Genomic DNA, 27425 nt, shown 5'->3' on the forward strand with positions numbered 1-27425 from the left:
ATCGTGGTCTTATTGGAGTAGTTTTACACAAAATCATTTACTTCTGTTGAAACACATAGACACTTTGGATTTGATTTTTCAGGTTTGCCATGTGCTTTTATTTTTTTTCTATAATTTCGTTCATAGTTTCATTTTATTTGTTTGTTACACAATACATTATTAGGCATTGTTCACATACTGGTGATCAAACAAAGGATTGTAAGTTGTCTGCTACTCAGACTGACCTATGTTTTCGTCAATGTCAAGGGATATCATCAATATAATATTTGTCAAAGGCAAAAACTCTTAAATTAATACAGTACAACCACATTGTAGGCTTTTGTTTAAATAAATTAAAAAGAGAAGACAACATCTGGTGGTGAGGAAGGGGAAAAGGTTCAAATATAACTAGATAAGCTTGCAGAGTAAACTTAACACTATTCCAGTATCACCAAGATAACATGATTCCAGAATGAAATTCACACAAAGTGTAAACTGTGCACAGTCTGTAGAAATTTGTCTAAAATGTTAAAAGCGTGAAATGAACCCTATGACCGAGGGCCAGAGACTGTTGCTATCGTCCTACCATTATCCATCCCAACCTGTTATAAGGCCTGTTAATAATGCTTAACCCATGTAACACTAATAATAACCACTAAATCAGGTGAAACATGACACAGTAAATAACAACAAAGCAAAAACAATGACATCTGCATATATGCATCACTCTCAGATCAGTTCCATTATGATGACATAACAAATTAATAGCAGAGAAGCATAGTCAGCATTTCACTTAAACCTTCCACCACAATAACAAGTTGAATAAGTGAAATTAAATAAATAAAAAAGACCATTATAATAATAAGACACATAAAGCCACCCCAAACATGTGATAACTGTGTAGTTCAGAGATATAGTTATGGAGGGACTACAGGAAGGGATAGGCAATCATTCACACTAGCTTCCACCGTGTTACTGTAATAATGTTTGAAGGGTAAGGTTTGCTGCCCACCATTGTTATGTACTGTACTGTAAAAAAGTAACCATGCTGCAGATCCAAACCTCAAAACAATGTCATACATGGAAACATAGATGAAGAAAACACAGCTAACTCCAAAGGGACAGACAGAATGAGGTGAAGGGTAGCTACAATGGGGGAGACTGACATAGGGCACAGCCAAGTCTACAGAACCACTGGAGTTATTATACCATGTGAATAGATTGACTAGAATTCTAAGATTCTATCTCTATGTAATAATAGACTATGTGGGTAGTAGTTAGTGGAAATACAATGTTCACAGTTAGCAGTCATGAAATACACAGGACATTTGCTACATCAAGTCAATCAACTGACATCAATATCGCTCGAAGGACAGGAATAATCTGCAGATTACATTGTTTTTAAATATAATGAAATGATCACATTTTTAGAGAACCCGAACATATTGAATAAGACCCCAAATTAAGGCTAAAACCAAGTAAAAGCATATTGGTTCATACTCTGGGGAGGCACTTTATACCATGGCCTCAGGACTTTTTGTAATACTGCATCCTGTTAAGTGGTTTACATTTTGGGAGTGCCAGTTTTTCCCTCCACTAGCTACTGTAAGATTGCCTGGCAGGAGTTCAAAGGGAATTAGTCTCTCTGTGTGACATACACAACAAGGGTTAGTTAGATCATAACATGATCTGGTGCTTCCTTTCACTACAAGCCGAGAGTTCAGTCTGCCTTCTTTAACACAAAAGTGACACTTTCCTGATCTCAAGTCTGCGACATTCCCTAGCTACATTGGTTCTTATCACCTTGGCGCCTTCATCGCATCTCAACATGTAGTGATCTGATCTGACCTCCCTTTTTATTGAAACTCTCTCATTCCATGACAAACTCTTCCATACTTACTCATAAAACCTCACCAACATGCCTAACCTCCGGACAGACCCTCACAGTTGAATCTCTCTCGCTTTTCTACACCACAAATGACCTTTTCAGTGTTTGACCTCATAAAGTCCACTTCAGAGTATCAGTCTATGTTTCCATTTCAAATTCAGTAAACTTCATAACTTCAGCAAGTGAAAATGTGCACCAAATATTACGAAATAAAACTCATAATGATGTAAATACAAACATAAACCATTCAAACTGTATCTTTGACATCACACAACAGACAGAGAAACAAAACGTGGTTTTAGGGACAACAGAACAGTTAGCCACCGGTTAGCTTGTCTGCTAGCGCAGGGAACACAACAGCACTGCAAAGTGAGCACTATCAGTTTGACAGAACAGCCCATTGATATATCAATAACTTTTCATTTTTAAACATTTTGTCTGACCGAGAGAGATATTTGCTGAAAAAGGAGCAATCTGTGTAAATAAATAAGATGGGTAACAGACCAGTAAGTTAGACGAGAGTGAAAGCAGGGTTGACAGGATGGAATGATCAGTGTGAGAATGGCCCAGCCTTCAGAACGCTGCTGTGTCGTCATGTTCTATGTACAATCCTACTATGTGTAAAATATGCATGCATGTATGTTGATTAGAGGTGACACACCCAGAGCAGAGGCAAATCACTATTTTTGATCAAACTGTCTTTTCAAAAACAGTTTCCACTTCAAACTTTCTGCATTTTCTACAGTTAGTCATTCATTCATTCTATTTTACATCAGAATTCAGACATTCTTGCAATGTCATTGACCTTGATATGAGAAAAAGACTTTGAAATTGCCACAACAATGAATCAGTCTACCTCTAATGATAAGAGTTTAGACATGTAGTTTATAGATAATCAAAAATGGAATGAAAGACCATATCAACCCTGCTTTTCAGTGATAGATATAGGGAATGTGAGTCTTGGAACGATGTGTGTGTGTGTGTGAGTGCTTTAAATGTGTTTGAGTACGGAGACCTCAGGAAAGGGAGGGACATGAGCAAAAGGAGTCAGAACCACACCCACAGAACCTAGAACCTTCTAGAACTCCCTAGATCCATCACCACCCATTACCTAGAACCTTCACTTACTCAGACTCCCCCACTATCTCCCAAATACAGTACCCAGCTTAGTACCCTACCCCTATAGTACCTAGCCCTATCTTTGTACCGTCCTACCCTCTATGATATGGCCTCTTTTCTATTAACAACCCCTTCTCACTCCTCTCTCCGCCTCTCCCTTTCCCTGATGCTCCTCCCTCCTCATTGCTCATCCTCCCCAAACACATCGTTCTGTTTGCGCTTCATGTTCTCAAAGTCAAAGTCGCTGCCTGTCATACGCTTGTAGATGTCCTTGATGTCGTTGCAGGTGGTCTCGAAGTGAGTGGTGGCGTCGTAGGCTGACGAGGAGAATATCTGAACGAGACACAAAATCCCACAGGGTTTCTTTTACTCCAATGCCTTGTCCTAAAACATGTCTCATAAATAATCTTGTAGAAATATAGAAGGTAGTGTATATCTAGATGTGTTTGACTCACCTGGCTCTCAGTACCGTCATCTGTGGGCTCATAGAGGTCACTGAGGGACACAAATCTGTAGATAAAGACATCAGTTATTAATTCACAAAAAATGTCCTTACTGCTATTCATTTAATGAATTTGTGATAGCACACATCGTACGAGCTGAGACAGTTTTGAACAATACAAAACAATCAGAGAGAAGAGTAGAAGAAGAGGTAGAACAGTAGAAGAAGAGGGAGAACAGTAGAAGAAGATGTAGAACAGTAGAAGAAGAGGGAGAACAGTAGAAGAAGAGGTAGAACAGTAGAAGAAGAGGGAGAACAGTAGAAGAAGAGGTAGAACAGTAGAAGAAGAGGGAGAACAGTAGAAGAAGAGGGAGAAGAGACGTACTTCTGGTCAATGGGCTCCAGCAGCTCCAGAGCAGGTTCTATCTCAGCCTCAGGCTCACTGGTCTCCACGGTGGTGCTGACGATGGCGATGTACTTTCCCTGGGCCGCCACATTGTGGGCGTAGGAGATCATACACACGTAGATGTCTGGAGGAGAGAACACAAGTTAGAACATTGAGTATTCAATTCAGATTTTACAATTGGACTTTCCTCTCTCCAACACTCTTTTCCTCTCTTTTTCCCTCTCCAAAAACTGCTTCTATTATCATCTCTGTGAGGTAAACTTACTGTTAGAGGGAAAATCTCTACACCATGACCAAAGGAAGTCAGAAACATCCCATCTTAGTAAACCTGTACTTGGTCCACTCCTCACCTGACTTGCGGTTGACCTGGTTCTGAGGGATGATGATCTGACAGGAGTTGGCATCGTTGGTGCTCTTGATGGGGTGGCTGAGGATACAGATGACCCTGATCACCTGACCTGCCTTACGCACTCGGTCCTGGATGTAGCTGGGGTCACAGATCAGCTGTTTGCACCGAGCCACCTGACAGGGGAGGGACAATATATAAGACAATGTCAATCGAATATATTCACATAATGTATTTTCCCTCTTCTACCAATTGTATATGTTTCCCTCAGTGTATTATCAACCGTCTTGACCACTTTACTATATAGTCAAGAGATTGTGATTTTATAAAACAGATTAGATGGTGATTTTACCTCTCCCTCAGACTTCACTCCCACCACATGGCCATCCTCCATTACTATCTCCTCCACTGGTTTGTTGAGCATGTAGGTTCCTCCATAAATTGCACTTAGTCTAAAAATGTATGAGAGAGAGAGACTATGATTTATACTATATTATAAAATATGGTAAAAAAATACTCTCTACACTATTGAAGACATTTTACATTTACAATTTAGTCAGTTAGATAATTTTATCCTAATCCAGAGTGACAGAGTGAACACAATTCAACATGAAGAGCTTTGTCTAACTAAAGAAAGGCCAGAAGGATTTAGGGATTACACATCTTACACACAGACCTGGCGAATCCTTGAGGGAGCTCCCCGAGGCCATAGAGGGGGTACAGGTAGGGGCTCTTCCCATATCGGGCCAGGGATTCACTGTACAGCTTGATACGGTTGATGGTCTCCAAACAGGGCACATCAAGGTAGCTAGAGTTGGGGGATAGAGAGCCACATGATCAATAAGAGTCAGGGTTGGGGTCAATTCCATTTCAATTCAAGAAGTAAACTGAAATTCCAATGCAGAAATGTTGAATTGGAATGTCAGTTTACTTCCTGATAGGGATGATAGTGCCTCATTTTATTAGGAGATTAGGGATTAGTAATAGATTTAAGTGCTCTTACTCGTCTGTCCTGTAGAGGGCCAGGGCGTGGCCAGTGAAGTCAATGACATCCTGACCAAGGTCAAACTTCTTGTACACATCTCTCATGGTGGTGACTTTGGGGTCGACGCCCTCGAAGGTCTTAGGGTCGTTCTCGTCAAAGTTAGCCACAAACACTAGGAATTTCCGGAACCTTCTCTTCTCAAACATACCCATAAGATCTGGACAAGTGATGAAGACAAATACTCAGCATAATATACTATACAAAGCAGAACAATACTAATTAAATATCACAAATCTAATATCACAGATTTTGTAGTACATATAGCGAACACACATCACAATCTATAGCACATTGAAACTTACTTGAAGCTAGTGCCTCAGTCTCAGTTGAGGGCACTTTGTAGATTTTTCCTCCCTTGTACACAAAACTACCCTCCACTACTTTGAAGTCCAGGTATCTTGTCACCTCTGTGTATAGCAGCATCTTCACAAGCTGACCTGTTTTTATTGGATTCACAGACAGAAAGGGTGGTCTTCATTTAATTACTCCAAGATTTCCATGTTTCATCAACAGGCACGATGGAGATGAAGATTGACATTTATTTATTGTGTAAATTCTGTCTTCCATCTTATCCTTATGATGTGGTGACGGTCTGCATATGGATATGGTGAGTAAGGCTAGTAGCTAAGGTTAGTAGCTAAGGTGACCATATTTGGAAATGGAAATATTCCCCAAAACATATTGGGGGGGGCTAAGCAGAACAATTTTAGGGTTTGTATGGAACTATATTTGACTATCAATTTTCGCTATAGGCCTTTCAAATAGTTATATTAATTATAACACAGAAATGGAATATCCCTCGACAGTTTCCTTAATCTTAGCCTATCTAGTAATTTTAGAATTATCCAAGTTTGGTAGCCTTTGCTTTTTTTAGCCATGACCATGGTTGTTCATGTGATGGTTACAATGTATCACTTATCAAATATTCTCATGAGGTCCACGGCAAAGCTGCGGGAGCAAAAAAGTTTGTTACAGGGACAGGCAACATTTTTCACATGCATGCCTGATTGGATACACCATTTGATTATTGAAAAATCAGCCTCAATATAACTTCAGAGTTGCGTTTTTCTGAGGGCTAATCTGAGACATTTCCAGATACAGCTCTAGCCGGGGAGAGGACACCAAAATCGGGGACTGTCCCCAGAAATTGGGGACATCTGGTCACCCTGTAACAGGGTTCCCCAACTGGCGGGTGATTTTGATTTGGCCACAAAGTTTTCTTAAACAAAAAAAATATATATATATATATATAATGTGTATATATATATACACTACCGTTCAAAAGTTTAGCGTCACTTAGAAATGTCCTTGTTTTTGAAATAAAAGTACATTTTTGTCCATTAAAATAACATCAAATTGATCAGAAATACAGTGTAGACATTGTTAATGTTGTAAATGACTATTTGTTGTAAATGACTATTTTTTGATTTTTAATGGAATATCTACATAGGCGTACAGAGGCCCATTATCAGCAACCATCACTCCGGTGTTCCAATGGCACGTTGTGTTAGCTAATCCAAGTTTATCATTTTAAAAGGTTAATTGATCATTAGAAAACCCTTTTGCAATTATGTTAGCACAGCTGGAAACTGTTGTTTCCGATTAAAGAAGCAATAAAACTAGCCATCTTTAGACTAGTTGAGTATCTGGAGCATCAGCATTTGTGGGTTCGATTACAGGCTCAAAATGACCAGAAACAAAGTACTTTCTTATGAAACTCGTCAGTCTATTCTTGTTCTGAGAAATGAAGTCTATTCCATGCAAGAAATTGCCAAGAAACTGAAGATCTTGTACAACGCCGTGTACTACTCCCTTCACAGAACAATACAAACTGGCTCTAACCAGAATAGAAAGAGGAGTGGGAGGCCCCTGTGCACAACTGAGCAAGAGGAAAAGTACATTAGAGTGTCTAGTTTGAGAAATAGACACCTCACAAGTCCTCAACTGGCAGCTTCATTAAATAGTACACGCAAAACACCCGTCTCAACGTCAACAGTGAAGAGGATGCTGGCCTTCTAGGCAGAGTTGTAAAGAAAAAGCCATATCTCAGACTGGCCAATAAAAAGAAAAGATTAAGATGGACAAAAGAACACAGACACTGGACAGAGGCATTCTGCCTAGAAGGCCAGCATCCCGGCGGTTCCAACCGCCGTTTGGTTGTGAGATGCAGAGTAGGTGAACGGATGATCTCTGCATCTGTGAAGCATGGAGGAGGAGGTGTGATTGTGTGGGGGTGCTTTTCTGGTGACACTGTCTGTGATTTATTTAGAATTCAAAGCACACTTAACCAGCATGGCTACCACAGCATTCTGCAGTGATATGCATCCCATCTGGTTTGCGCTTAGTGGGACTATCATTTGTTTTTCAACAGGACAATGACCCAAAACACACCTCCAGGCTGTGTAAGGGCTATTTGACCAAGAAGGAGAGTGATGGAGTGCTGCATCAGATGACCTGGCCTCCACAGCCACCCGACCTCAACACAATTGAGATGGTTTGGGATGAGTTGGACCGCAGAGTGAAGGAAAAGCCTCCAACAAGTGCTCAGCATATGTGGGAACTCATTCAAGACTGTTGGAAAAGCATTCCAGGTGAAGCTGGTTGAGAGAATGCCAAGAGTGTCCAAAGCTGTCATCAAGGCAAAGGGTGGCTATTTGAAGAATCTCAAATATAAAATATATTTTGATTGGTTTAACACTTTTTTGGTTACTACGTGATTCCATATGTGTTATTTCATAGTTTTAATTTCTTCACTATTATTCTACAATGTAGAAAATAGTAAAAATAAAGAAAAACCCTTGAATGAGTAGGTGTGTCCAAACTTTTGACTGGTATATATAACTTTTGTGTATATATATATAATTTGTATTATTGTTGGACATAAAAGACTCTTAAAACACCATCAAATCAGCTAATCTAATGGTTTAAAAACAAATCCCACAACTGACCATTGGCCATTAGAAATTTGGGGATGAGGTCCACATTCCAGTCTCTTCCACGACCCATAGACTCTGGAGGGCTGTCAGGCAGCTCAAAGCGCTTGTACAGCTATGGAAGGAAAATATATGCTTGAGTGAAAACATCAATGAAGACTATTACTTTTCTAACAAATTGCAAACTATTAACCTGGGGGCATAAATAAAAGTAAAGTACAAGATAATAAATATTTGACATAGACCATGGAGGGTTGAGTGAAACATTGGAATACATTAAATATGATTGAATATTTGAATAGATATTGACACATAAAGTGATGACCATTAGATCCACAATGTTCCCTGCCCGTACCTCTTCCAGAGGGGTGATGGAGGAGCTTTCACCTCCATAGTAGGGGTTCCTGTCCATGTGCAGCACTTTCTTTCCATTCACAGACATGATCCCAGAGAGGATGCATTCCTTAAACAAAATGAAAAGCAAAATATGAATCAACATTTGTATTGGAAAAACAATTGTGTGTGTGTGTGTGTTTGTGTGTGTGAGAGAGAGATAGAGATAGAGAGAAAGAGTGAGAAAGAAAAAGTGTGTGTGTGTGTGTGTGTGTTTGAGAAGGAGAGGAAGTAGTGAGAGAAAGGAGGGTTGTAGGAGGGAGGGACAAGATGTGTGCACACGTGAGCCGATGTCTCAGCCATATGAATAATACTAATAATATTACTCATAAAAACAAATCATTGTAGTATAAATAAAGAAAATAAACTTGTGGTCTCTTTACATATGTACTGGATATTATATTGTTAATATTCACTAAGGCTATATCATTAACTGTCTAAACAAAAAAACACAAATATTATGACATTGTACATCCATCTTACACCTCGTAAGATGTCGGCTTAGTCATTGTAAAGTCGGTATACATTATCATCGAACAGGGTGCGATAACAGGCGACAGACACATTATACAGTTCAACGGAGAGGTTCTATTAATTAAAACCGTTCTCAGGCCTGCTCAAATGCAGTTCAATGAAGGCCCACTCCATCATCACACAGGGGTTACGCCTAAAGATGCTGCACAACGAATGAAGAATCCATTGACAACACAAATGTATCAAATTAAATAGCCTAGCTATATCGTTTTATTTATTATTGAAAGATATCGTATCAGCTTTTGTGCAGATAGGCTATTTATCATCACATTTTCTTAAAGTCAGCCATGGACGCAGTTGCTCTGATCCATTGCATTATTGGATGAATAAGGGAACATAGGCAAACTTCATAAATGTTAAGTTTACTATGCAACATCACCAAACCAAGCCCTAATATGAAGCACATAACATGTATTACTTACTGTGAGTCCGGTTCCCAAAACGATCACGTCATATTCCTCATCCATGTTGTATCACCGTCTCTCCTGTCTCGCCCTCTTTTGCCTTGTGAAATTTCAAGGAAATTGGCAGGAAAAGAAACCTAGTGGAAGAACGAACGCAATTGATCTCCGTTTCTTTTGGGCAAGTGTATGCCGTTTTAAGTTTGTATTTATTTATTTATAAACAGTTTTAATTGATAAGTGGAATCTGGTCCACACTGTCACCGGCGAGAACTACCAAAAATGGCCCTAACCGTGGAACGCTGTGGAACAGCAACGATACCTTCGCGTCGGAAAGTAGTGCACATCCCTTGCGTCTGCTCCTCACACTACACTCACGTTTAAATACTTATGCTATTAAAGGCTTGCGTATTCATAAATATGCTATGATGTTCCCGGAGGTTTTACATTTTTCAATTATCTTCTATTGACTGATTAGACTTTAAATTTTTATTTCCCCATTCAGTCCTTTTTTCATTGAAGTAGTGCAGCAATTGCGGATGCACTGGTATTCCTCCGCCAACACTGCTGTTATGAAAAAGCTCAGATAGACTATGAAAAGAGTTATGTATTTAGCCTATGTATAACATCAGCTGTGCGAAGTGTTACATAACATTCATCTTGCTTATTTAGGCATTATGTTGGCTACTTTGTGTAGCCTATTAATCGTTCATCAACCTGATTTGGGTGGCATATAAAAGCCATTAATCTTAGCCCTATAGGCTATATCCTCAAGATTAGACACGCCTGAAAACGTCCAACTGCCTAGCCTATGTATGTATAGCCTACTATATGGCCTATTCCATTGTATGGACCGAAAATGAAGCCCGCAAACATGCGCACGCTAGCTGTCACTCATATCTGCACCATGGACGGATGCCAGGTTTATTGTTTGAACGTTGACCCGTTCTGACAGGCCACTCAGGTTCAAGTTTCAGGACCACGGAGAGCGCAAAAGGTTTCTCGGACAATATAGCGCCCGTTTTACTTTGAAAGTCCCATATCATATTCACCAATATTCTGAGATTAGGCATAAACAGCCTTGCAATTACTTTGTCAGGTGTTCACAGATAGAAAGTTGATACAATCACAGGCCTATACATCTGCTACGACTTAAATAAACTAACCATAACCTAATGAGATTCTATAATGTTACAGATCTTTATCGAATGTAATTAGATTAAATATCGAATATTGTGATGCTAAATAAATTGCCACAAGAAATCAGGCTTTATTGGTAAAAAAATGTCTTTGCATATTGCAACTTGTGACATTGCTTGCCCCCAAAAACGGTTAAGATTGAATTGAGTTATTATTTCCCATTCACAGTAAATAATTTATAAAAGCTCAATGTGGTCTTTGTGAAAAGATGGGTCAGGGCAGGCTGCGTGAGAAGGAAGTGTTCCATTGACTCCCATGACAGTCAGCTGATTTACCCCACGTGACTTGGACTTTACGGAAAAGAAAACCTACCATGGCAGGATCTGAGTCGTCAAGTAAATTGCGTACTATCATGGCCTTTATTGCTCTTTTATTTGCCCTATTATCTACTGGACATTGCAGCAGTCAGGTACCACTTGTAATGTGGTCCAGTGAAGGGTAAATATGTATTATTAGTTTGAAAGCGAAGGGATTTTAAGCACTGTGCTAGTTTAACTAGCTAGCATGCTAAACTAACCATTCCAGCTGGATTGCTAGCTAGCCTTGTAACGTTAGCTATATTCAGTTTTATAAGACGTATAACGTTAGCAGGGTAAATGCATTTATCCTTAATTTAAAAAAAGGATCTTTATTAGGTATTTCTAATCATTGCCATGTTAGTTGTTGATTTGTGTCCAGCTGTAGTAGTTAGATGTCTTGTTATTCTATTGATATAAAACTATTTTGTTCATATATCCAGGTACACCTTGCCACCCATGGCATCTCCAGCTGCTGGTCACATAATATCTAATGACCAACTGATGTCCTACCTAAATTCTGCTCTGGGGTATGCCCCACACAACGTGCTTCTCTTCCTACAGGACAAGGTCAGGCCTGAGATAAATCATAGTTGTATTCAGTTGTACAATGAAACATTGTCTACTACTTGGCAAATACTATTTGAAGCCTGATCAATGCCAGTGTTAGTATGTAATGTCAAATTCTAATTAGCCTACTGTACTCCTGCTTTAGGGAACAGTAGTGCAGAGCTAGACCAGCTACAGTGCAGTATGCTTTTTGACTGTAATAAGTTGTTTTAATGTCATGTGCGCAAGTACAGTGCAATGCCTTTCTTGTTAGCTCTAAACCCAACAATGCAGTAATCAATAACAATATAATACTACACATAACATAAGGTAGAACAAAAACACACGATAAATAGATATAAGAAGAACATGAGAAAGTAAGCATACTATATACAGGGTCAGTACATTCCAGTACCATATTTACTATCTGCAGGGATACTGGAGTGATAGAGGTAGACACTAGTGTATACACACTTATGTTATACTAGGGAAGTTGTTTCCATAGCTAGGGCTGACTGTGAGGACTTGTGAAGAATTCAGTTAGCTATTGTTCACAGTTAGCTATTGTTATGTAAATGACAGCTGAAAAGTACCAGGGGGCAGTCTTTGGCCCCAAGTGAGAGCAGGTCCGCCGGAGCCATGGCCCCGTGAGCACGGTGTCGGCCCACGTAGATGGAAAGAAAAGTCTGAGCCTTTTGGGTAAAACACTGGGGTGAATCCTGTATGGAAATGCAATGAAGCCCATGATGCCCTGGCCTGGTGTTTCTCATTCTGGTGTGACAATGCGCCACAGCCCCACTTCCCCTTTACTACTTCCCATTCTCAGACCATCTGTTTTAGATATGTAGTAATATTGATACTATGAAAAAGGGTTTTAGCTTTTTATATTGAAGCAGATGACACTGACATTGTTGTTATGTGTTTTGTTTTTTACATAGCTGAGCAAAGATGACTTCACAAGGTATGGGGGTGTTTTTGGAAACAATCATGAGAGTGCCTTTCCCAACTTGGAGGTAAGTATTCTATCCTTTGAGGTGAGGCTGGGTATTGGGATACTAATATGATCAGTGCCCATATTCATAAAGTGTCATCTCAGTGTTGGAGTGGTGATCTATGATCAGTGGTTCTCTAACCTCTACTCTGGGACCCCCAGACGGTTCCCAATTTTGTTGTTGCCCTGAACTAGCTCACCTGATTCACCTATTCAATGGCTTGATGATTAGTTGACAAGTTAAATCAGGTGTGCTAGCTCTGGAATAGATCATACAGGGAACAGCTGGGGATCCCAGAGGAGAGGTTTTAGATCACAATGAGTAAGATAACATGGACAGTGGGGATCTAATCCTACATCAGCAGTGCTACTTTGAGACACTTTATAAATTCAGACCCAGATATAGGTTGATAACTAACTTTGACCTTTCTCTCTCTCCCAGTCTGCATTACAGTCTTCCTCTTCGTTGGTGCTGCCTGCCCTGTCATGGCTTTGTGCTAGTGCCGTCCCAGGTCTGCTACAGGAGAAGCTGGGTGTTTCCCCACTCAGCGTAGACCCAGACACACTGGCGCATCTCCGACTCAATGCATCAGACAACACTCTGCTGCTTATCATCCTGCCCTATTCTACTAGGTAATACAATTAAACCAAATGTTTATAGAGTCCAGTGTTTTGGACAAATACTATTTGATTGATTCACAATCGTACAGTAACTTAAGCATGTATTGTATATTCATGCTCTTTGTTTATGTTCCAGTGCTTACCTGTCCTGTAAGGAAGTCCTGCGTAGCAATGGTAAGTTGAAGTTTTGACCATTTATTGTTCTTGTCCAAATCCTGTTGTTGTTTTATATATTGGTATTTATGTATTCAATAACTACTTATTTCTGTGACTCAACAATGTGTCATACGGTATGTCTGAGTGGTGCATTTTCCTATCGCCCTAGATGAGGTCATTGGTAAAGTTCTGAGCATCATGAAAGCCCAGGGTGTTCCCTACACTGCTATTTACACTGGACTCAAGCCCTCACGAGTAAGTAACTTTAAAATAATCATACATATGCTTCTAATCTACATGATGTGTATAAGCATGTTTTCAGCATTGTAGTTTCTACTGTCCCCTCACCTGACTTCAAATAAAGTGATGTGGTGTTCTTTTGTTATGTTCTACTGACCTTATCAATAAAGTTGTATTTTTTTATTGTGTTCTACTTACCTTCTTGTTCCCTAGGTGATTGAGGAGCCATCCATGGTTGGCCAGTCTTCTATGGGCCGGTCCTTGCTGCAGGCGGTTATCGATGAGGTCAAACCTCCTTTGATGTTTAACACTACTAGTGGCCCTTGCATCATGCTCTGGGCCCAGAATCTCAACGTCAGCTTTAATAACCTGGAATGGATTGACCTCGGTCCATTGACCTTTGCTCCAGGTGGCTCTGTGAGCACGGCTGGGTCCTTCTGTAATGAAACAAATTCACAGTGAGCTTCATACTCTCATTTTACTATGACATGACAAGAGTTTGGACACACCTATTCATTCAAGGGTTTGTCTTTATTTTTACTATTTTCTACATTGTAGAATAATAGTGAAGACATCAAAACTATGAAATAACACATATGGAATCATGTACTAACCAATAAAGTAACCTGGGTCTCCACAATCACCCAACCTCAACCCAATGGAGATGGTTTGGGATGAGTTGGACCGCAGAGTAAAGAAAAACCAGCCAACAAGTGCTCAGCATATATGGGAACTCTCTCCAGACTGTTGGGAAAGCATTCCAGGTGAAACTGGTTGAGAGAATGCCAAGAGTGTGCAAAGCTGTCATCAAGGTAAAGGGTGGCTACTTTGAAGAATCTCAAATATAAAATATATTTTGATTGAACACTTTTTTTGGTTACTACATGTTATTTCATAGTTTTGATTTCTTCACTATTATTCTACAATGTAGAAAATAGTCCAAATAAAGTCAAACCCAGGAATGAGTAGGTGTGTCCAAACTTTTGACTGGTACTGTACAAAGTACAGTTGATTAGTGTCTTATGGTACAAGTGTTACATCTCTTAGCACTATCAAATTACCCAATTGTGTGTTGATTGATTAATTTGGAATTTGTTTATTGGTGACATTATTACTATTACACTATACAATAATGGCGGATGTTTTGAATACAACGTGTGCTCGTCTTTCTCAGGCTTGTCCTTGATTATGGAAGTTCTGTTCCAACGTACAACCCCTTCCGTCTCATGTAAGTATTATAATGTAGTTTTATCACGATAATACGCAAAACAAGTATTATAAAAGATTACACCAAAGTGCAGAGCATCAGTTCCTATGAAAATACACCACCTTGCTCTTGCATGTATCGATCTGTCCAATGTATAAACAATGAATTCCTGTACATTCTCACTCCTATATTAAGCGTGAGATTACACACATTAAATGTGTCATAACTGGGTGGTTTGAGCCCTGAATGCTGATTGGCTGAAAGCCATGGTATACCAGACTGTGTACCACGGGTATGACAAATCATTTATTTTTACTGCTCTAATTGCCAGTTTATAATAGCAATAAGGCACCTCAATATTGCTAATATACCACGGCTAAGGGCTGTATTCAGGCACTCTGCGTCGTGTTGTGCCCAAGAACAGCCCTTAGTGGTATATTGGCCATATACCACACCCCCTCGGGCCTTATTGCTTAATTAAAGCATGATACTCACCAAGTCTCATCTTCTCTAGCTTCTCCATGAGCCAGCGGCGCTACCCTGTGTCTGCACGAAACTGGTTCACCCTGGACACAGTGCAACTGCTATTCAATGCCGATACAGCCATTTACAATGGCAGCCGGGGCATCTACGCCCCGGCAGAGTACTCCTTCCACTGCCAGAATGTCAACAACTTCCGTAATGCACTGCTTGTGCCCCGCACTCAGAATGCTACCCAGTGGAGGATTCTCTTCACCGACTTCCAGGTACTGATGCATGAATGTCGGAAAAGAAAGCGCCCGTCAATAAGCAGTGTTCTAGAGGGTTCGTTGAACAAAATGTGTTTAGTCTTTACTCTTTAATTCCTTGTTACTCATTTTGCTTATTTCCCTCATTCCCCATATAGATCCAAGGCTTCAGTATACTGAACAAGACAACAGATTTCTCCTATGCCAGTGACTGTGCTGGCTTCTTCACACCAGGGATCTGGATGGGCCTGATCACCTCTCTGCTGATGCTGCTAATCCTCACCTACGGCATGCACATGATCATGCAGCTACGCTCCATGGACCGCTTTGACGACCCTAAAGGCCCCTCAATCTCAGTGCCTCAGTCGGAGTAATGAAGACAAGAGAAAGCCCCTGAGCCTGGTCCCAGATCTGTTTGTGCTGTCTTGCCTACCCCTATGGCCATTGTCGTGTGACATTGACCATGTGACAATGTAAGTTGGCCAGACGACACAAACAGATCTGGAACCAGGCTAACCCCTCCACTCCCCTAACTTATGTTCCCTCCTTTTGATTTGCTCATGACTTATTCGATATATTCTATTGTCATTCGCTTACTTGCTTTAGCCACCTCCACCCTGTTCTCTGATTGTCAGCATTGAGCATTCCCATCCTCTTAGTCTTTGTCAAATCACATTTTATTCGTCACATGGTTCGTAAACAACAGGTGTAGACTAACAGTGAAATGCTTTCTTATGGGCCCTTCCCAACAATGCAGAGAAATAATAACTGAATAAATACACAGTGAGTAATGATAACTTTGGTACCAGTACCGAGTAGATGAGCAAGGGTATGAAGTAGATATGTACATATCGGTAGGGATAAAGTGACTAGGCAACAGGATAGATAATCAACATTAGCAGCAGCTTATGTGATGAGTCATATGAGTTAGTGCAAAAAGGGTCAATGCAGATAGTCCAGGTAGCTGTTGGTTCCAAACGTGGTACATCGGTAACGCTTGCCGTGCGGTAGCAGAGAGAACAGTCTATGACTTGGGTGGCTGGAGTCGTACAATTTTTAGGGCCTTCCCCTGACACGGCCGGTGTTCCTCTGACACCATCCATGTGTTTCTATGTCTGTGTTATTTTATCTTGCAAGGCGGTACATTCCATAGCATCTCTTCATCTGCACTTGCCCAAAGGAAACTGCATGATGTACTGTCAATACTCCTCTTTTGCCTTGATACATTCTCGGATCACGCATGTTTCAATGAGTGCCAATTAAGGGGTTTGTTTGTACAAGTAATACCGCTGATCGTCAGAGAGAAGCTTTTGTTGCCAATTTAATTAATGTGATTGTAGCATGTTGTGGGACTGATTTAGTTGTATTTCACTTGCTTTGTTTGTAAGTTTCTCAGCTGTGTAATTTAAAAAGAGAACATAATAATAATGAAAGAATTGCATGTATATATGAAGTTGAACGTATGTGTGCATTCTTATGCTATTGACAATGCCTACCCTAAATATTGCTGTTAGAAATGCCAGTGGGATGAATTTAAGATCATAGAATGCTGTGCAAATTGTTTTGTATCACTTTGTTCCAAAAAGACAGTTTTACACAATGCTAGCCTGTGTTTTTTTTAAATTATTGACAAGTGTAAAGTTATGCTGAAATTACAGGTACTATCAGGTACCCTCATGCCCCTACACATACAGAACCAAATGTATACTCAAATTCAATGCTTTGCCATCTTGAAGCAACTCATGCAATTTATTAAGAATAAAAAAGGTGCCTCTTAAACACTATCCTTTAAGGCCCAGTGAAGTCAAAAGCGTTTTTCCTGTAGTTTATGTAAATATCCACTATGAGGTTGAAATAATACATGCCCTTTTAGTGTAAGAGCTGTTTGAAAAGACTGCCTGGAATTTAGTAGAAGGCTGTTTTGGTGGGATGGAGTTTTGGCATGCTTGATGTCATCACCATCATTGGTTAATAGACCAATAGAGTTCCAAACCTCTCTGCCAATAATAGCTTGTTTTCAGTTTTCCCCTCCCACTCAGAACATTCCCAGACAGTCCTTGCAAAATTCTTGCTTGAGAAATTGCTCTTTGCTAATAATATATATTTTTCTTCTTTTTGACCATTTTTATTGAAAACAATCACAGTAAGGTACTTAATTGTTAGCTAGAAATGATTTGATATTGAGATAAAAACGGCTGCTTTGGTAGTTTAAAATGTCCCACAACCTTTGCTTAAACAGGTGTAACCGTTTTTTTATTTGTCTGGTCAAACTGTCCAAACATTGCCTCCAGATAACATATTTTTGATTATAATTATCACATGAATATTGCATTATGGTCACATTATTAAATTGCAAAAGTAAAGTAAACAAGTTCATTCTCATTCGTTGAAAGTGGAGAACAGAGTAGCCATTCACGTCAACCTGAAGTTTCCAGCCAAGTATTTGCATAATTTACCGCGCATCCATCCTGTCATGGCTAGAAGGATCCAGTTTTTGTCAAAATAACGTCAGATTTTACTTTTCGTAGCAGGTTAGTAGTAGGTTGAGAAAAGGGTTACTTAGGGTTAGTTTAAATCCCCCCGCCACAAAAAAATCTACCTTTGACGTTAATTTGACAAAAACTGGATCCCTTCTATACCATCCATCCACCTGGTTCCCATCGTTACCGGTAAGAAGGTAAACAAAAGGAAGAGGGATCATGGCGGCACTGGATGCAGGTAAAATTATTAGCGTCCACCCATTGCGTTTTTATCAGCGTCAATTAAAAATGTCCAATCTTATCTTTGAATTTATAGCTCCCCTGCGGTGCGTTGCCTTTGGCAGCTGCCAGGAACGGAAGTTGTTTCCGACCCACTGTGCACCTAACCGGCTGGGCAATAAGCTGTCACTTGAGGGAGCCCCACACCGTGGCCCCGGCTGCTATGACAATCATGTGAGTTTTTCTGAGTAGCTTACTGTCATGTTCTTTCAACGACCTTCTATCCATACACTTCATAAAGATCTGTTATCCTGTTGATCTCAAATAAACCAATTTGGTTATTTTCCGCATGGTAATAATGTATTGCAGAAGCTAGCTACTCAAACGACATTAGGAAATCCTCTTGTGAGGTTTTTCATGTTAGTCATTGTTCCAACAGGTTGGTACCATTCTGTATGATGTACAGAAGAGACCTGAGAGTAAGAAAGGATACACTCTTGCTGCAAGGACATCTGCACGGTTTCTGCCCTGTGCTCAGGTATGATGTTAAAGCCTTATGAGAATATGCATGATTTATGTTGATAGCCAACCTGTTTTTGAAAAATCTTAAAGTTTATCTAACGACGTGAGAAATGAGTCAACCTATTGCCATTACATTGAAAGCAATTTGAAAAATTATCTTCTTATAGGCATATTGTAACATTTACTTCTGTTTTTAGGTCTCTGAATATCCTTCTCTCATTAAATGTTTTCCTCCCACCACCCAGACAATCACTCCTTCCCCTCAGAGGTATCAGCAGGACAGAACCTGGTCTAAAGTATACCCTCCTGGCAGAATCCCCTTCAGCTCCACCACAAAGAGGTTCAGGACCAAGCCTGTTACAGCTGACTTCAAACCAGGGTGAGTGAATGCTAATGGGGAGTGGCACCCTTTTCAAACTGTCCATAATAGGAAAACACTTATTATCTCTTGCAGGGGTATTCAACTCTTACACTATGAGGTTCGGAGCCTGCTGGTTTTCTGTTCCATCTGATTATTAATTGCACCCACCTGGTCAAAATCAGTCCCTGATTAGAGGGGAACAATGAAAAAAAGCAGTGGAACTGTCTTCAAAGTCAAGAGTTGAGTTTGAGGAATATCATGTAGCATGTACATGCTATCATTCTTCAAATGGATTAACTACTAACAGCTGTTTTTATGATGCAGCCCAGGGACATATGCTCATGATACTACTCTGAACCGGAAGGTGTCATGGCCTATGAAATTTGGTTCCCCAGACTGGGGTAGACTGCCCACATTAGAGAGGAAAGCCTTGAGGACAGAGGTGGGTTTATAAGTTTGACTTTGCATTACTATACAAAGTAATATGGAGATGTAACTGTATACTGGTATTGTCAGCAATAACATCTGTTTCATTTTTGTCATACATAGCTGCTTTGTGACAAGGAGTTTGTGAAGCAAAGGAGTCGGGTGGCATATCTACATATGTTCTACTCCTGACTCTTCTGGAGGTCAATCTGATGTAAGCATAAATAAAGTGATTGTATTTCTCAGCTTTAATATAGCCTCACAATTGACCAATATCTCAAGGTATACGAAGTGGGGAGTGAAGTTGCCCAATTCTTGCCTCATGTACGCTGAACAAAAATCTAAATGTTACATGCATCAATTTCAAAGATTTTACTGAGTTACACTTCATATAAGGAAATAGTACATTTGAAATAAATAAATTAGGCCCTAATCTATGGATTTCACGACTGGGAGTACAGATATGCATCTGTTCAGATACCTTAAAGGTAGGGGCGTGGATCAGAAAACCAGTCAGTATCTGGTGTGACTACCATTTGTCTCATATAGCGCATAGAGTTGATCAGGCTGTTGATTGTGGCCTGTGGAATGTTGCCCCACTCTTCTTCAATGGCAGTTTCACACCAGATACTGAAGTTGTTGCTGGATATTGGCGGGAACTGGAACACGCTGCCGTACACGTCGATCCAGAGCATCCCAAACATGCTCAATGGGTGACATGTCTGGTGAGTATGCAGGCCATGGAAGAACTGGGACATGTTTTATTTCAGATCATGAAACATGGGACCAACATGTTGTGTTTATTTTTTTGTTCAGTGTATATTTGGCGACAGGCTAAAATGTGTCATTTGGGTAAATTAATGTTAAAATTACAAATCAAAACATTTATTTCCTGTTCATTATTCACAAACGACTGAAATCATAATTTGGAAATGGCTAAAAATAAATAACATTTTAGCAAATGTTACATATTTTCTTTCACGACAGAACCATTCCACAAATTTGAAAAATATTAAATTGCAAAATGTCTGTTTTCTCATGAATGTAACTGGTGAAGGGTATCATAATGAGCAGTATTTGCCATGTAGAAAGATGAGAGGTTGGAGTCCCTGACCTCAGATGTCCACGTGGGTCCACTTCTCAGAGGCACAGAGCTGTTGACTGCTTCTTACAATTCACTCTTCGTTGTGGCCAAATTAGTAGCTAAGTGTAGTAAACTCTCATTTCTTCCTCCTCACTTTGGGTTTCTTGACTGGCCTCAAGTATGGGTTGTCAATCATGTTTTCTTCACTGACCTTCACCAAGGGAACCACGCCCCCAGCAGGAAGCACGGAATTCTCCTTATCAGCTCCAGGATCATCCTAAATTTGATTAAAGGCATAGATGAGGAAAACAAACTTAATTTCACAAATGTTTTTTTGTAGCAATCAACACACCAGGTACATTTTAATATAGATTTGCTGTTAACAATGAATGGCTTTGTAAACACCCTCATTATTCTATGATTATTCTATTGAAGTTCATTCTGTATAGGCCAAACCACATTGCACTGCAGATCATAAAGACTCAAGGTTGAATATTTCCCTTGGCCCATGTCCCTGACTCACATTGAGGTTGTTGACTGGCGTGTTCTCGCTGTCGGTCTGGTCGTCCTGTTCAGAGGAGTCTGTCTCCTCCAGAGTCTGCAGCTCCAGTTCTGAGGGCAGCAGGGCACTGAGGTACGGGATGGAGCTGGGCCGCTCTGCGATCACTGGCAATCACAAAGGCATCAGTATTATTACCCATGTAAACACAGGTACCCAACACTCTCTCTAGTAGGAAATAAGATCAACGGGAACAGTAAACTTCTGTTCCATATTAGAAGCATTTTTGTGCAGACTATGCAAAACTGAAGGTACAGCATTTCAATTCAACAGCATGAATGAGAATCATGCTTGACAACAACAACAAGCACTCGCTCACATGGGAAGGCAGTGACATCATCCTTGAAGAGGCTCTGTGTTTCTCCAGTCTTGGCCATGAAGCGTGTGAGTGCTCGCTCTACATCCCTTCTCTGAGAAGCTGCCTTCTCTCGCACCACCTGGTAATCTGACACAGGCTCCCGAAACGTCTGATTGAAAGACAACCGAGGAAACTCACTAATTTGTTCATCTTAAAAATCTTTTCACTAGACCACTCGGAAAAGTGTCAGTAAAAAATACTAAATCAAGTATGTTTCTGGCTTGGAAAACTAAGAAGTGTGGTTGACTCACTGGAGTTTTGATGTAAGTGTGAGGATCGGGGAACTCAGGGAAGTGGCTGGGGATGTGGGAGGGATGAGTGCGTTTCTGTCCAGCAATCAAGGCCTTTGGGATCACAGGAGCATTCGTCACTGGAGCTGAAAAATACACACAGATTGCCAGTTAAGCGTCTTTCTACTTTCATTCTAAGACCAGTTACTAGCTTGCTCTATAGTGTTCTTGTGTTTTGTCCTCAGTTGTAGTCTAAATAAAATAAAATAGTTTTGGTCACATACACATATTTAGCAGATGTTATTGCGGGTGTAGCAAAATGCTTGTGTTCCTAGCTCCAACAGTGCAGTAGTATCTAACAATTCACAACAATACACAAATCTAAAAGTAAAAGAATGGAATTAAGAAATATAAATATTAGGACAAGCAATGTCGGGAGTGGCATTGACTAAAATACAGTAGAATAGAATACAGTATATACATATGAGATGAGTAAAGCAGTATGTAAACATTATTAGTGACTAGTGTTCCATTATTAAAGTGGTCAGTGATTCCATGTCTATGTATATAGGGCAGCAGCCTCTAAGGTGCAGGGTAAATACCAGCCTCTTGAGGGTCTACTAACAGTAAAGACTCACGAGCAGTTATAACCATCCTCTGTGATCTCTTGGCATACCCTGGCAGAGTGTCCACATTGAAACCTGTGGTGGTAAGTGAAACAAATAAGTTAATGAAGACAAATTAAATAGGGATTTCATATTCAAGCTAGGGCTGGGCGATATGGCCAAAATATTATATCATGGTATTTAAAAACAATTTTTTACGGTATGACGGTATTTTTAGTTTATGAATAATAAAAGTTCTACATTTGCTTTATGAGTAGTGAGTGATCCTAGGGTGGCAACGCATACATTAAGTGATTTCAATTCACTGATTGTCTTTCTCCATTGATTGTTTTATACTGCTCAATTCAACCAAAACAAATTTCAGCACTTTTATCATTTCTGTATTTCCTGCACTCAATTGCAGTGGTGGAAAAAGTACCCTATTGTCATACTTGAGTAAAAGTAAAGATACGTTAATAGAAAATTACTCAAGTAAAAGTCACCCAGTAAAATACTATTTGAGTAAAAGTCTAAAAGTATTTGGTTTTAAATATACTTAAGTATCAAAAGTAAAAGTATAAATAATTTCAAAATCCTTATATTAAGCAACCAGATGGCACCATTTTCTTGTTTTTATTTATTTACGGATAGCCAGGGGCACACTCCTACACTCAGACATAATTTACAAACAAAGCATGTGTGTTTAGTGAGTCCCCCGATCAGAGCCAGTAGATGACCAGGGATGTTCTCTTGACAAGTGCGTGAATTGGACCATTTTCCTGTCCTGCTAAGCATTCAAAATGTAATGAGAACTTTTAGGTGTCAGGGAAAATGCATGGAGTAAAAAGTACAGTATTTTCTTTAGGAATGTAGTAAAGTAAAAGTTGTCAAGTACAGATACCAAAAAAAAAAACTACTTAAGTAGTACTTGAAAGTATTTCTACTTAAGTACTTTACACCACTTTTCAATTGAGATAAGGTCCACACTGCCACATAGGGCTGCACGATATGGGCAAATAATAAATAATCTAGGACTTATTTTTAACCAAATGTTGCAATTGCGATTTGACTGGCCAATTAGAGCAAAACTGTTGGAATCATGGAAATAGAATGACTATTCTAATTCTATAGTTAGAATATAAGTGGGCACTTTGAATATAGTGTTTTTTGAGATGACAATGAATTAAAATGCCAGGGAGGAGTTATTGTGAGAGGGTAGGAACTAAAGTGTTGATAAGCGTTTCCTACTGGACCCTAAAAGCTTTGGCTACATTGAATGTTTTCTCTTAGCTACTTCATGTAGCTAACATATTCTTGCTTTGCATATTCCTCTTTGATTTAGAAGATACTGTTGCACAAACATGCTGATTTAGGTCTACACCATCACTGGTATTATCAAGCTGTATTAGCTAGCTACGTTTGCTCTTACTCAGTACATTTATTAGCGGCTAACAATTAGTGTCTCACAAGATTTAGGGCAACTTGCTAAGAAAAGACAAACTAGCTGTTTGCTGATGTAAGAAACAAAAACTAATAGTGTCATTATAGGACGCTTGTGGATTTATATTAAGAAGCAAATTGAAAACTGCATTGTTGTCATCAACATTGTTGCATGTGCTGAATTGACCACGCAGACTGAACACAAGTGTCTCGGGGTTGATGAACATCAAATGTGCTCCTTGAGTGACAGGGGCGTGGCTAGGTCTGTGTGGAAAGTGGCACGGAGAGAGATGACTCAAGTAGCAAAGTAAACTATAAAAATTGACATTACACATGGCGTATCACATTTAACAAACCGAACATTCAAATACCGGTAAAGTAAAAACCCAAACTGGTCCCTGCATCAATACCGGTATATCATAAAATACAGTATACCGCCCAATCCTAATTCAAGCTGTAATTATTTTGCATCTTTCCTTAGGTTAAACTAACCCATTTCATTGAGTGTGACCACAGCGTCAGAGAGGGTGGGCGTGATTCGAGCTGTGTGTTCACAGTATGCCTTGGCACAACGACCTACTTCAGATATGTCTGAAAAAGTACAGGGAATAGACACAGATGAGAGGTCAGTAATACAGACAATTGTGGTGATTTCATGAAGGCCTAGTCACTTGACATGGCTTGTTGTTTAATTCAAGCCAGCAAAGGGTTATTAGTTTAATCCAAAACATGTATGAATTACATTTTCAAAAACAACAAAACACAATGGTTACATACAGCTCTGGATCATCTCAGTCAGTGATTCCACGGTGGCCTTCTCTGCGCTCTCGAACCCACACTCTGTCAGCAGAGAGCTCACCACCACTTGGAGGGTGCGACGCCGGGCAAGCTGGTAATTCTCTGCCGGGCTGGACGTCGCCTTACCACACCCTGAACGCTGTAAAACATACAGATGTCAGTGTGAAAACACTTTCTCTCATGGTTAGCCAACTAGCTACCTACACGCTTATACAGGATTAACGACACCAGTTTGCAAATGGCATGACATGACTGTGAACAGCAAGTCAACAACGGGGGCGGGAAGTAGCGTTGGGCAAGTAACCGAAAGGTTGCTAGATCGAATCCCCGAGCTGACAAGGTAAAAATCTGTCGTTCTGCCCCTGAACAAGGCAGTTAATCCACTGTTCACTGTAAATACGAATTTGTTCTTGACTTGCCTAGTAAAAAAAATAAACATTCGTTTAAACTTAGCTAGCTAATGGATGTCATTTGAGGAGGCAAAATTCTGGAAAAATGTCTTGTGTATTTTAATGTGCTAGTTTAATTTGAACAGAGACAGGCGATTTACAACCATTGTAGTTAACCTAACGTTATGTTGACAAGCTAGCCTGATGATAGCTAACATTGTAGCCAAGTTAGCTTACAAACAATCTTATTTACCCCTACTATAGCACTGAAACCACCCGCCATCACCGCAGGGTCCGCCATCTGCACGGTAGGTTGTTTATTTGCTCTCAAATAGTTATTTCACGAAGTCACACCTTTCTGACAACAAAAGTGTTCGCCTAGCTAGCTAGGCACACGACAGACAGAAAAACAAAACACTCGCATCATTTCCGGTAGAAAAAAACTCCTTTAAGTAAAATGTTTTTATTAATGTCTTTATTTTTTGTTTTTATGTTCAGTTCACATAATACAATTGAAATGTATGCATCAATGTGTATGTAATAGAATATACTTAGCAAAAACGAATGTACACATTTATAAATGCATTTCTATAGCTTCCAAAATATTTTTACAATGGAGTACAAAAATAGCTGTGCAGTGGCTTTAAAACAGTCGAGGGTTTATATACATAATTAGATAGGCTACAGTAGACTACTCACAGCACTGTTTGACATTAACCAGTTCATGACCCAGTGGTAACCTAAAATAGGTTTATTAGGAAGCCAAAAGAAAATACAAATTCTCAATCAGTCACAGAGCTTCTGCTGCCCAGCAGCCAGTCATCACTGTAGCTTGTTGTTGCATCCGTCCGTCCATCCATCCATTCAGCCTCTTCTCTTCTCATTAATAATAAGTCAAGGGGTCCCTAAACATGGCCAAATTATCATGACAAAAATCACCAAGTGCAATCTCTTTTGATTGCCTGGTTGACAGCTTATTTCACCACATTTTGTGTTCTGAGTGTTGGTTTCATTAGTGTGTGTAACATGAGAGGGTGTTGCAGTGCATCTTCAACAGGCATGTGACCTGATAGACGCCCTCCTCTGACGACCTTCCAGTGGCTTCTTAGCATCAATCTCCGTTTGCAACTCATCCACAACATCAGGCTCGATAGTGGTTATCTCTGGCTCCAGCATTTGCCTCTTCTTCTCCTCTGTGATCAGCTTGATCATTTCCTCGTCTAATGGCTCCTGTTCACAAAATGGCATGCAGACCGTTTCCACCAGCCCACCGACCACTCCAAACAACGCCAGGGTAGAGCCCAGCAGGTACACCTTCATCATGCCTCGACTGGGCCTCTGGCTCAGCATCTCCTTAGCGAATGGAATGATCTCGTTTATGGTCTCCATTGTCTTAAGTTCAGTCTATTGAGGGAAAAGGAAATGTCATAATTAATAGGCTGTTTAATGGCTCTGCAAATGTGGTAATTAAACTAAAACGAATTAGCGTAATTATTAGTACTGACCGCTGTACATTTTATGATAATCATAATGCATTAAATAATATATCACTGATAATATCTAAAATATTCAGACAATGTAGATTACACTCTTCAATTCTGAATAAGATTGAATGAAGACTGCACAGAACAGAGCTGAAAATATTTAAATGTACTTACGTGTATAGGGACCTGTTAAATGCTTTCCTTAGATTTCGTCTTAGTCAAGCATCCCCAAGCAAAGATGCAATGAGAGGTGCTGGGTTTTATACACAATGAGATCCACATCAACTCCCACAAAGTGTCAAATGATGAATATTCATGATGATGGGTGTTGAGGAAGTGCAGTGTTGGAGTCAACTGCTTTGAGTCAATGTCTTCAATATCTGATGCACTCTATAATGGCATTTGTCCAGGGTTGTTTTGGAAACAGCCAAGAGTCGGTACAAAGGCAAGGTCACTGAAAAAAAACCATCTTGCCAAAATATATTGTGCAAGTAATATCACGTGAGTTACATGTGTTTTAGTAATGAAACAGAGGTACAATTGTGTGGTTTTGTAGAGGTTTTGTATCATTTCAGCCAGTTGTTTTGAAAGTAGTGCTCACAAGCCAAAACGGTCCCCGAAAACTGTACATCATCCATTTCGTAGGATATGTTACGTCCTGACATTTTTAGTTGTTATGCAATTCGTTCAATATGTTACAAATTCCAATTCGTACAATATGTTACACATTTGTAAGTGCTTAGGATACAATTCGTATGATATGTTACAAATTCCAATTCGTTCAATATGTTACAAATTCCAATTCGTACAATATGTTACAGATTTGTAAGTGCTTAGGATCCCGGAATGCATCTTTAATAAGTGTAGTAGTGCTGTATAGGCTACTATATTACTGCAGTCTTATAACGTGAAAAGCATTCATCACTCATCAGCCACTATCTAGTCAGCGTGATAGTCTATGATGCTACTTCATACAACTACAGAAACCCATCAATC

The 27425-nt window shown here is 39.8% G+C and overlaps 5 protein-coding genes across 5 annotated transcripts; 2 read left to right on the forward strand and 3 right to left on the reverse strand.

The window, feature by feature from the left end:
* Positions 1–69: 69 nt before the first annotated feature.
* On the reverse strand, positions 70–9791 carry LOC139542309 (rab GDP dissociation inhibitor alpha). The gene is made up of 11 exons (XM_071347572.1): positions 9508–9791; positions 8514–8621; positions 8174–8273; positions 5528–5662; positions 5184–5382; positions 4857–4988; positions 4533–4632; positions 4185–4356; positions 3814–3958; positions 3442–3496; positions 70–3319 (listed from the first exon to the last, which is right to left on the reverse strand). The coding sequence occupies exons 1-11, from the start codon at positions 9550–9552 to the stop codon at positions 3167–3169; spliced, it is 1344 nt and encodes a 447-aa protein (XP_071203673.1). The 5' UTR covers positions 9553–9791; the 3' UTR covers positions 70–3166.
* A 1162-nt stretch (positions 9792–10953) lies between these two features.
* On the forward strand, positions 10954–17079 carry LOC139542308 (V-type proton ATPase subunit S1-like). Its single transcript, XM_071347570.1, has 10 exons — positions 10954–11124; positions 11426–11552; positions 12470–12544; positions 12965–13155; positions 13280–13317; positions 13469–13554; positions 13753–13997; positions 14714–14767; positions 15261–15492; positions 15633–17079. Exons 1-10 carry the CDS (start codon positions 11000–11002, stop codon positions 15846–15848), a joined length of 1389 nt encoding a protein of 462 aa, XP_071203671.1. The 5' UTR covers positions 10954–10999; the 3' UTR covers positions 15849–17079.
* Positions 17080–18173: 1094 nt separating this feature from the next.
* LOC139542311 (ciliary microtubule-associated protein 3) lies at positions 18174–19734 on the forward strand. The gene is made up of 5 exons (XM_071347574.1): positions 18174–18407; positions 18613–18711; positions 18941–19074; positions 19381–19498; positions 19606–19734. Exons 1-5 carry the CDS (start codon positions 18174–18176, stop codon positions 19672–19674), a joined length of 654 nt encoding a protein of 217 aa, XP_071203675.1. The 3' UTR covers positions 19675–19734.
* A 507-nt stretch (positions 19735–20241) lies between these two features.
* Positions 20242–25387, reverse strand: LOC139542310 (transcription initiation factor TFIID subunit 8-like). Its single transcript, XM_071347573.1, has 8 exons — positions 25199–25387; positions 24536–24695; positions 24251–24349; positions 22352–22414; positions 21735–21859; positions 21445–21592; positions 21090–21232; positions 20242–20843 (listed from the first exon to the last, which is right to left on the reverse strand). Exons 1-8 carry the CDS (start codon positions 25244–25246, stop codon positions 20703–20705), a joined length of 927 nt encoding a protein of 308 aa, XP_071203674.1. The 5' UTR covers positions 25247–25387; the 3' UTR covers positions 20242–20702.
* Positions 25388–25405: 18 nt separating this feature from the next.
* Positions 25406–27425, reverse strand: LOC139542312 (G0/G1 switch protein 2-like). The gene is made up of 2 exons (XM_071347575.1): positions 26604–27425; positions 25406–26349 (listed from the first exon to the last, which is right to left on the reverse strand). The coding sequence occupies exon 2, from the start codon at positions 26332–26334 to the stop codon at positions 25996–25998; it is 339 nt and encodes a 112-aa protein (XP_071203676.1). The 5' UTR covers positions 26335–26349; positions 26604–27425; the 3' UTR covers positions 25406–25995.

This window comes from Salvelinus alpinus, chromosome 17 (assembly GCF_045679555.1).
Source record: "Salvelinus alpinus chromosome 17, SLU_Salpinus.1, whole genome shotgun sequence".
Classification (NCBI taxonomy): domain Eukaryota; kingdom Metazoa; phylum Chordata; class Actinopteri; order Salmoniformes; family Salmonidae; genus Salvelinus; species Salvelinus alpinus.

Excerpts from the sequence above, each read along its gene's own strand:
- LOC139542308 (XM_071347570.1), top strand. The coding sequence starts at position 11,000 with ATGGCAGGATCTGAGTCGTCAAGTAAATTGCGTACTATCATGGCCTTT. Across the intron at positions 11,553-12,469 it reads TTCTCTTCCTACAGGACAAG|CTGAGCAAAGATGACTTCAC; the intron begins GTCAGGCCTGAG and ends TTTTTTACATAG. Across the intron at positions 13,318-13,468 it reads GGAAGTCCTGCGTAGCAATG|ATGAGGTCATTGGTAAAGTT; the intron begins GTAAGTTGAAGT and ends CTATCGCCCTAG.
- LOC139542310 (XM_071347573.1), bottom strand. The coding sequence starts at position 25,246 with ATGGCGGACCCTGCGGTGATGGCGGGTGGTTTCAGTGCTATAGTAGGG. Across the intron at positions 22,415-24,250 it reads GGTCACACTCAATGAAATGG|GTTTCAATGTGGACACTCTG; the intron begins GTTAGTTTAACC and ends TTACCACCACAG. Across the intron at positions 20,844-21,089 it reads CGCCAGTCAACAACCTCAAT|GATGATCCTGGAGCTGATAA; the intron begins GTGAGTCAGGGA and ends AATCAAATTTAG.
- LOC139542309 (XM_071347572.1), bottom strand. The coding sequence starts at position 9,552 with ATGGATGAGGAATATGACGTGATCGTTTTGGGAACCGGACTCACA. Across the intron at positions 3,497-3,813 it reads CTGGAGCCCATTGACCAGAA|ATTTGTGTCCCTCAGTGACC; the intron begins GTACGTCTCTTC and ends CTTTATCTACAG. Across the intron at positions 3,320-3,441 it reads ATGACGGTACTGAGAGCCAG|ATATTCTCCTCGTCAGCCTA; the intron begins GTGAGTCAAACA and ends TGTCTCGTTCAG.
- LOC139542312 (XM_071347575.1), bottom strand. The coding sequence starts at position 26,334 with ATGGAGACCATAAACGAGATCATTCCATTCGCTAAGGAGATGCTGAGC.
- LOC139542311 (XM_071347574.1), top strand. The coding sequence starts at position 18,174 with ATGGCGGCACTGGATGCAGGTAAAATTATTAGCGTCCACCCATTGCGT. Across the intron at positions 18,408-18,612 it reads CCGGCTGCTATGACAATCAT|GTTGGTACCATTCTGTATGA; the intron begins GTGAGTTTTTCT and ends TTGTTCCAACAG. Across the intron at positions 19,499-19,605 it reads GGAAAGCCTTGAGGACAGAG|CTGCTTTGTGACAAGGAGTT; the intron begins GTGGGTTTATAA and ends TGTCATACATAG.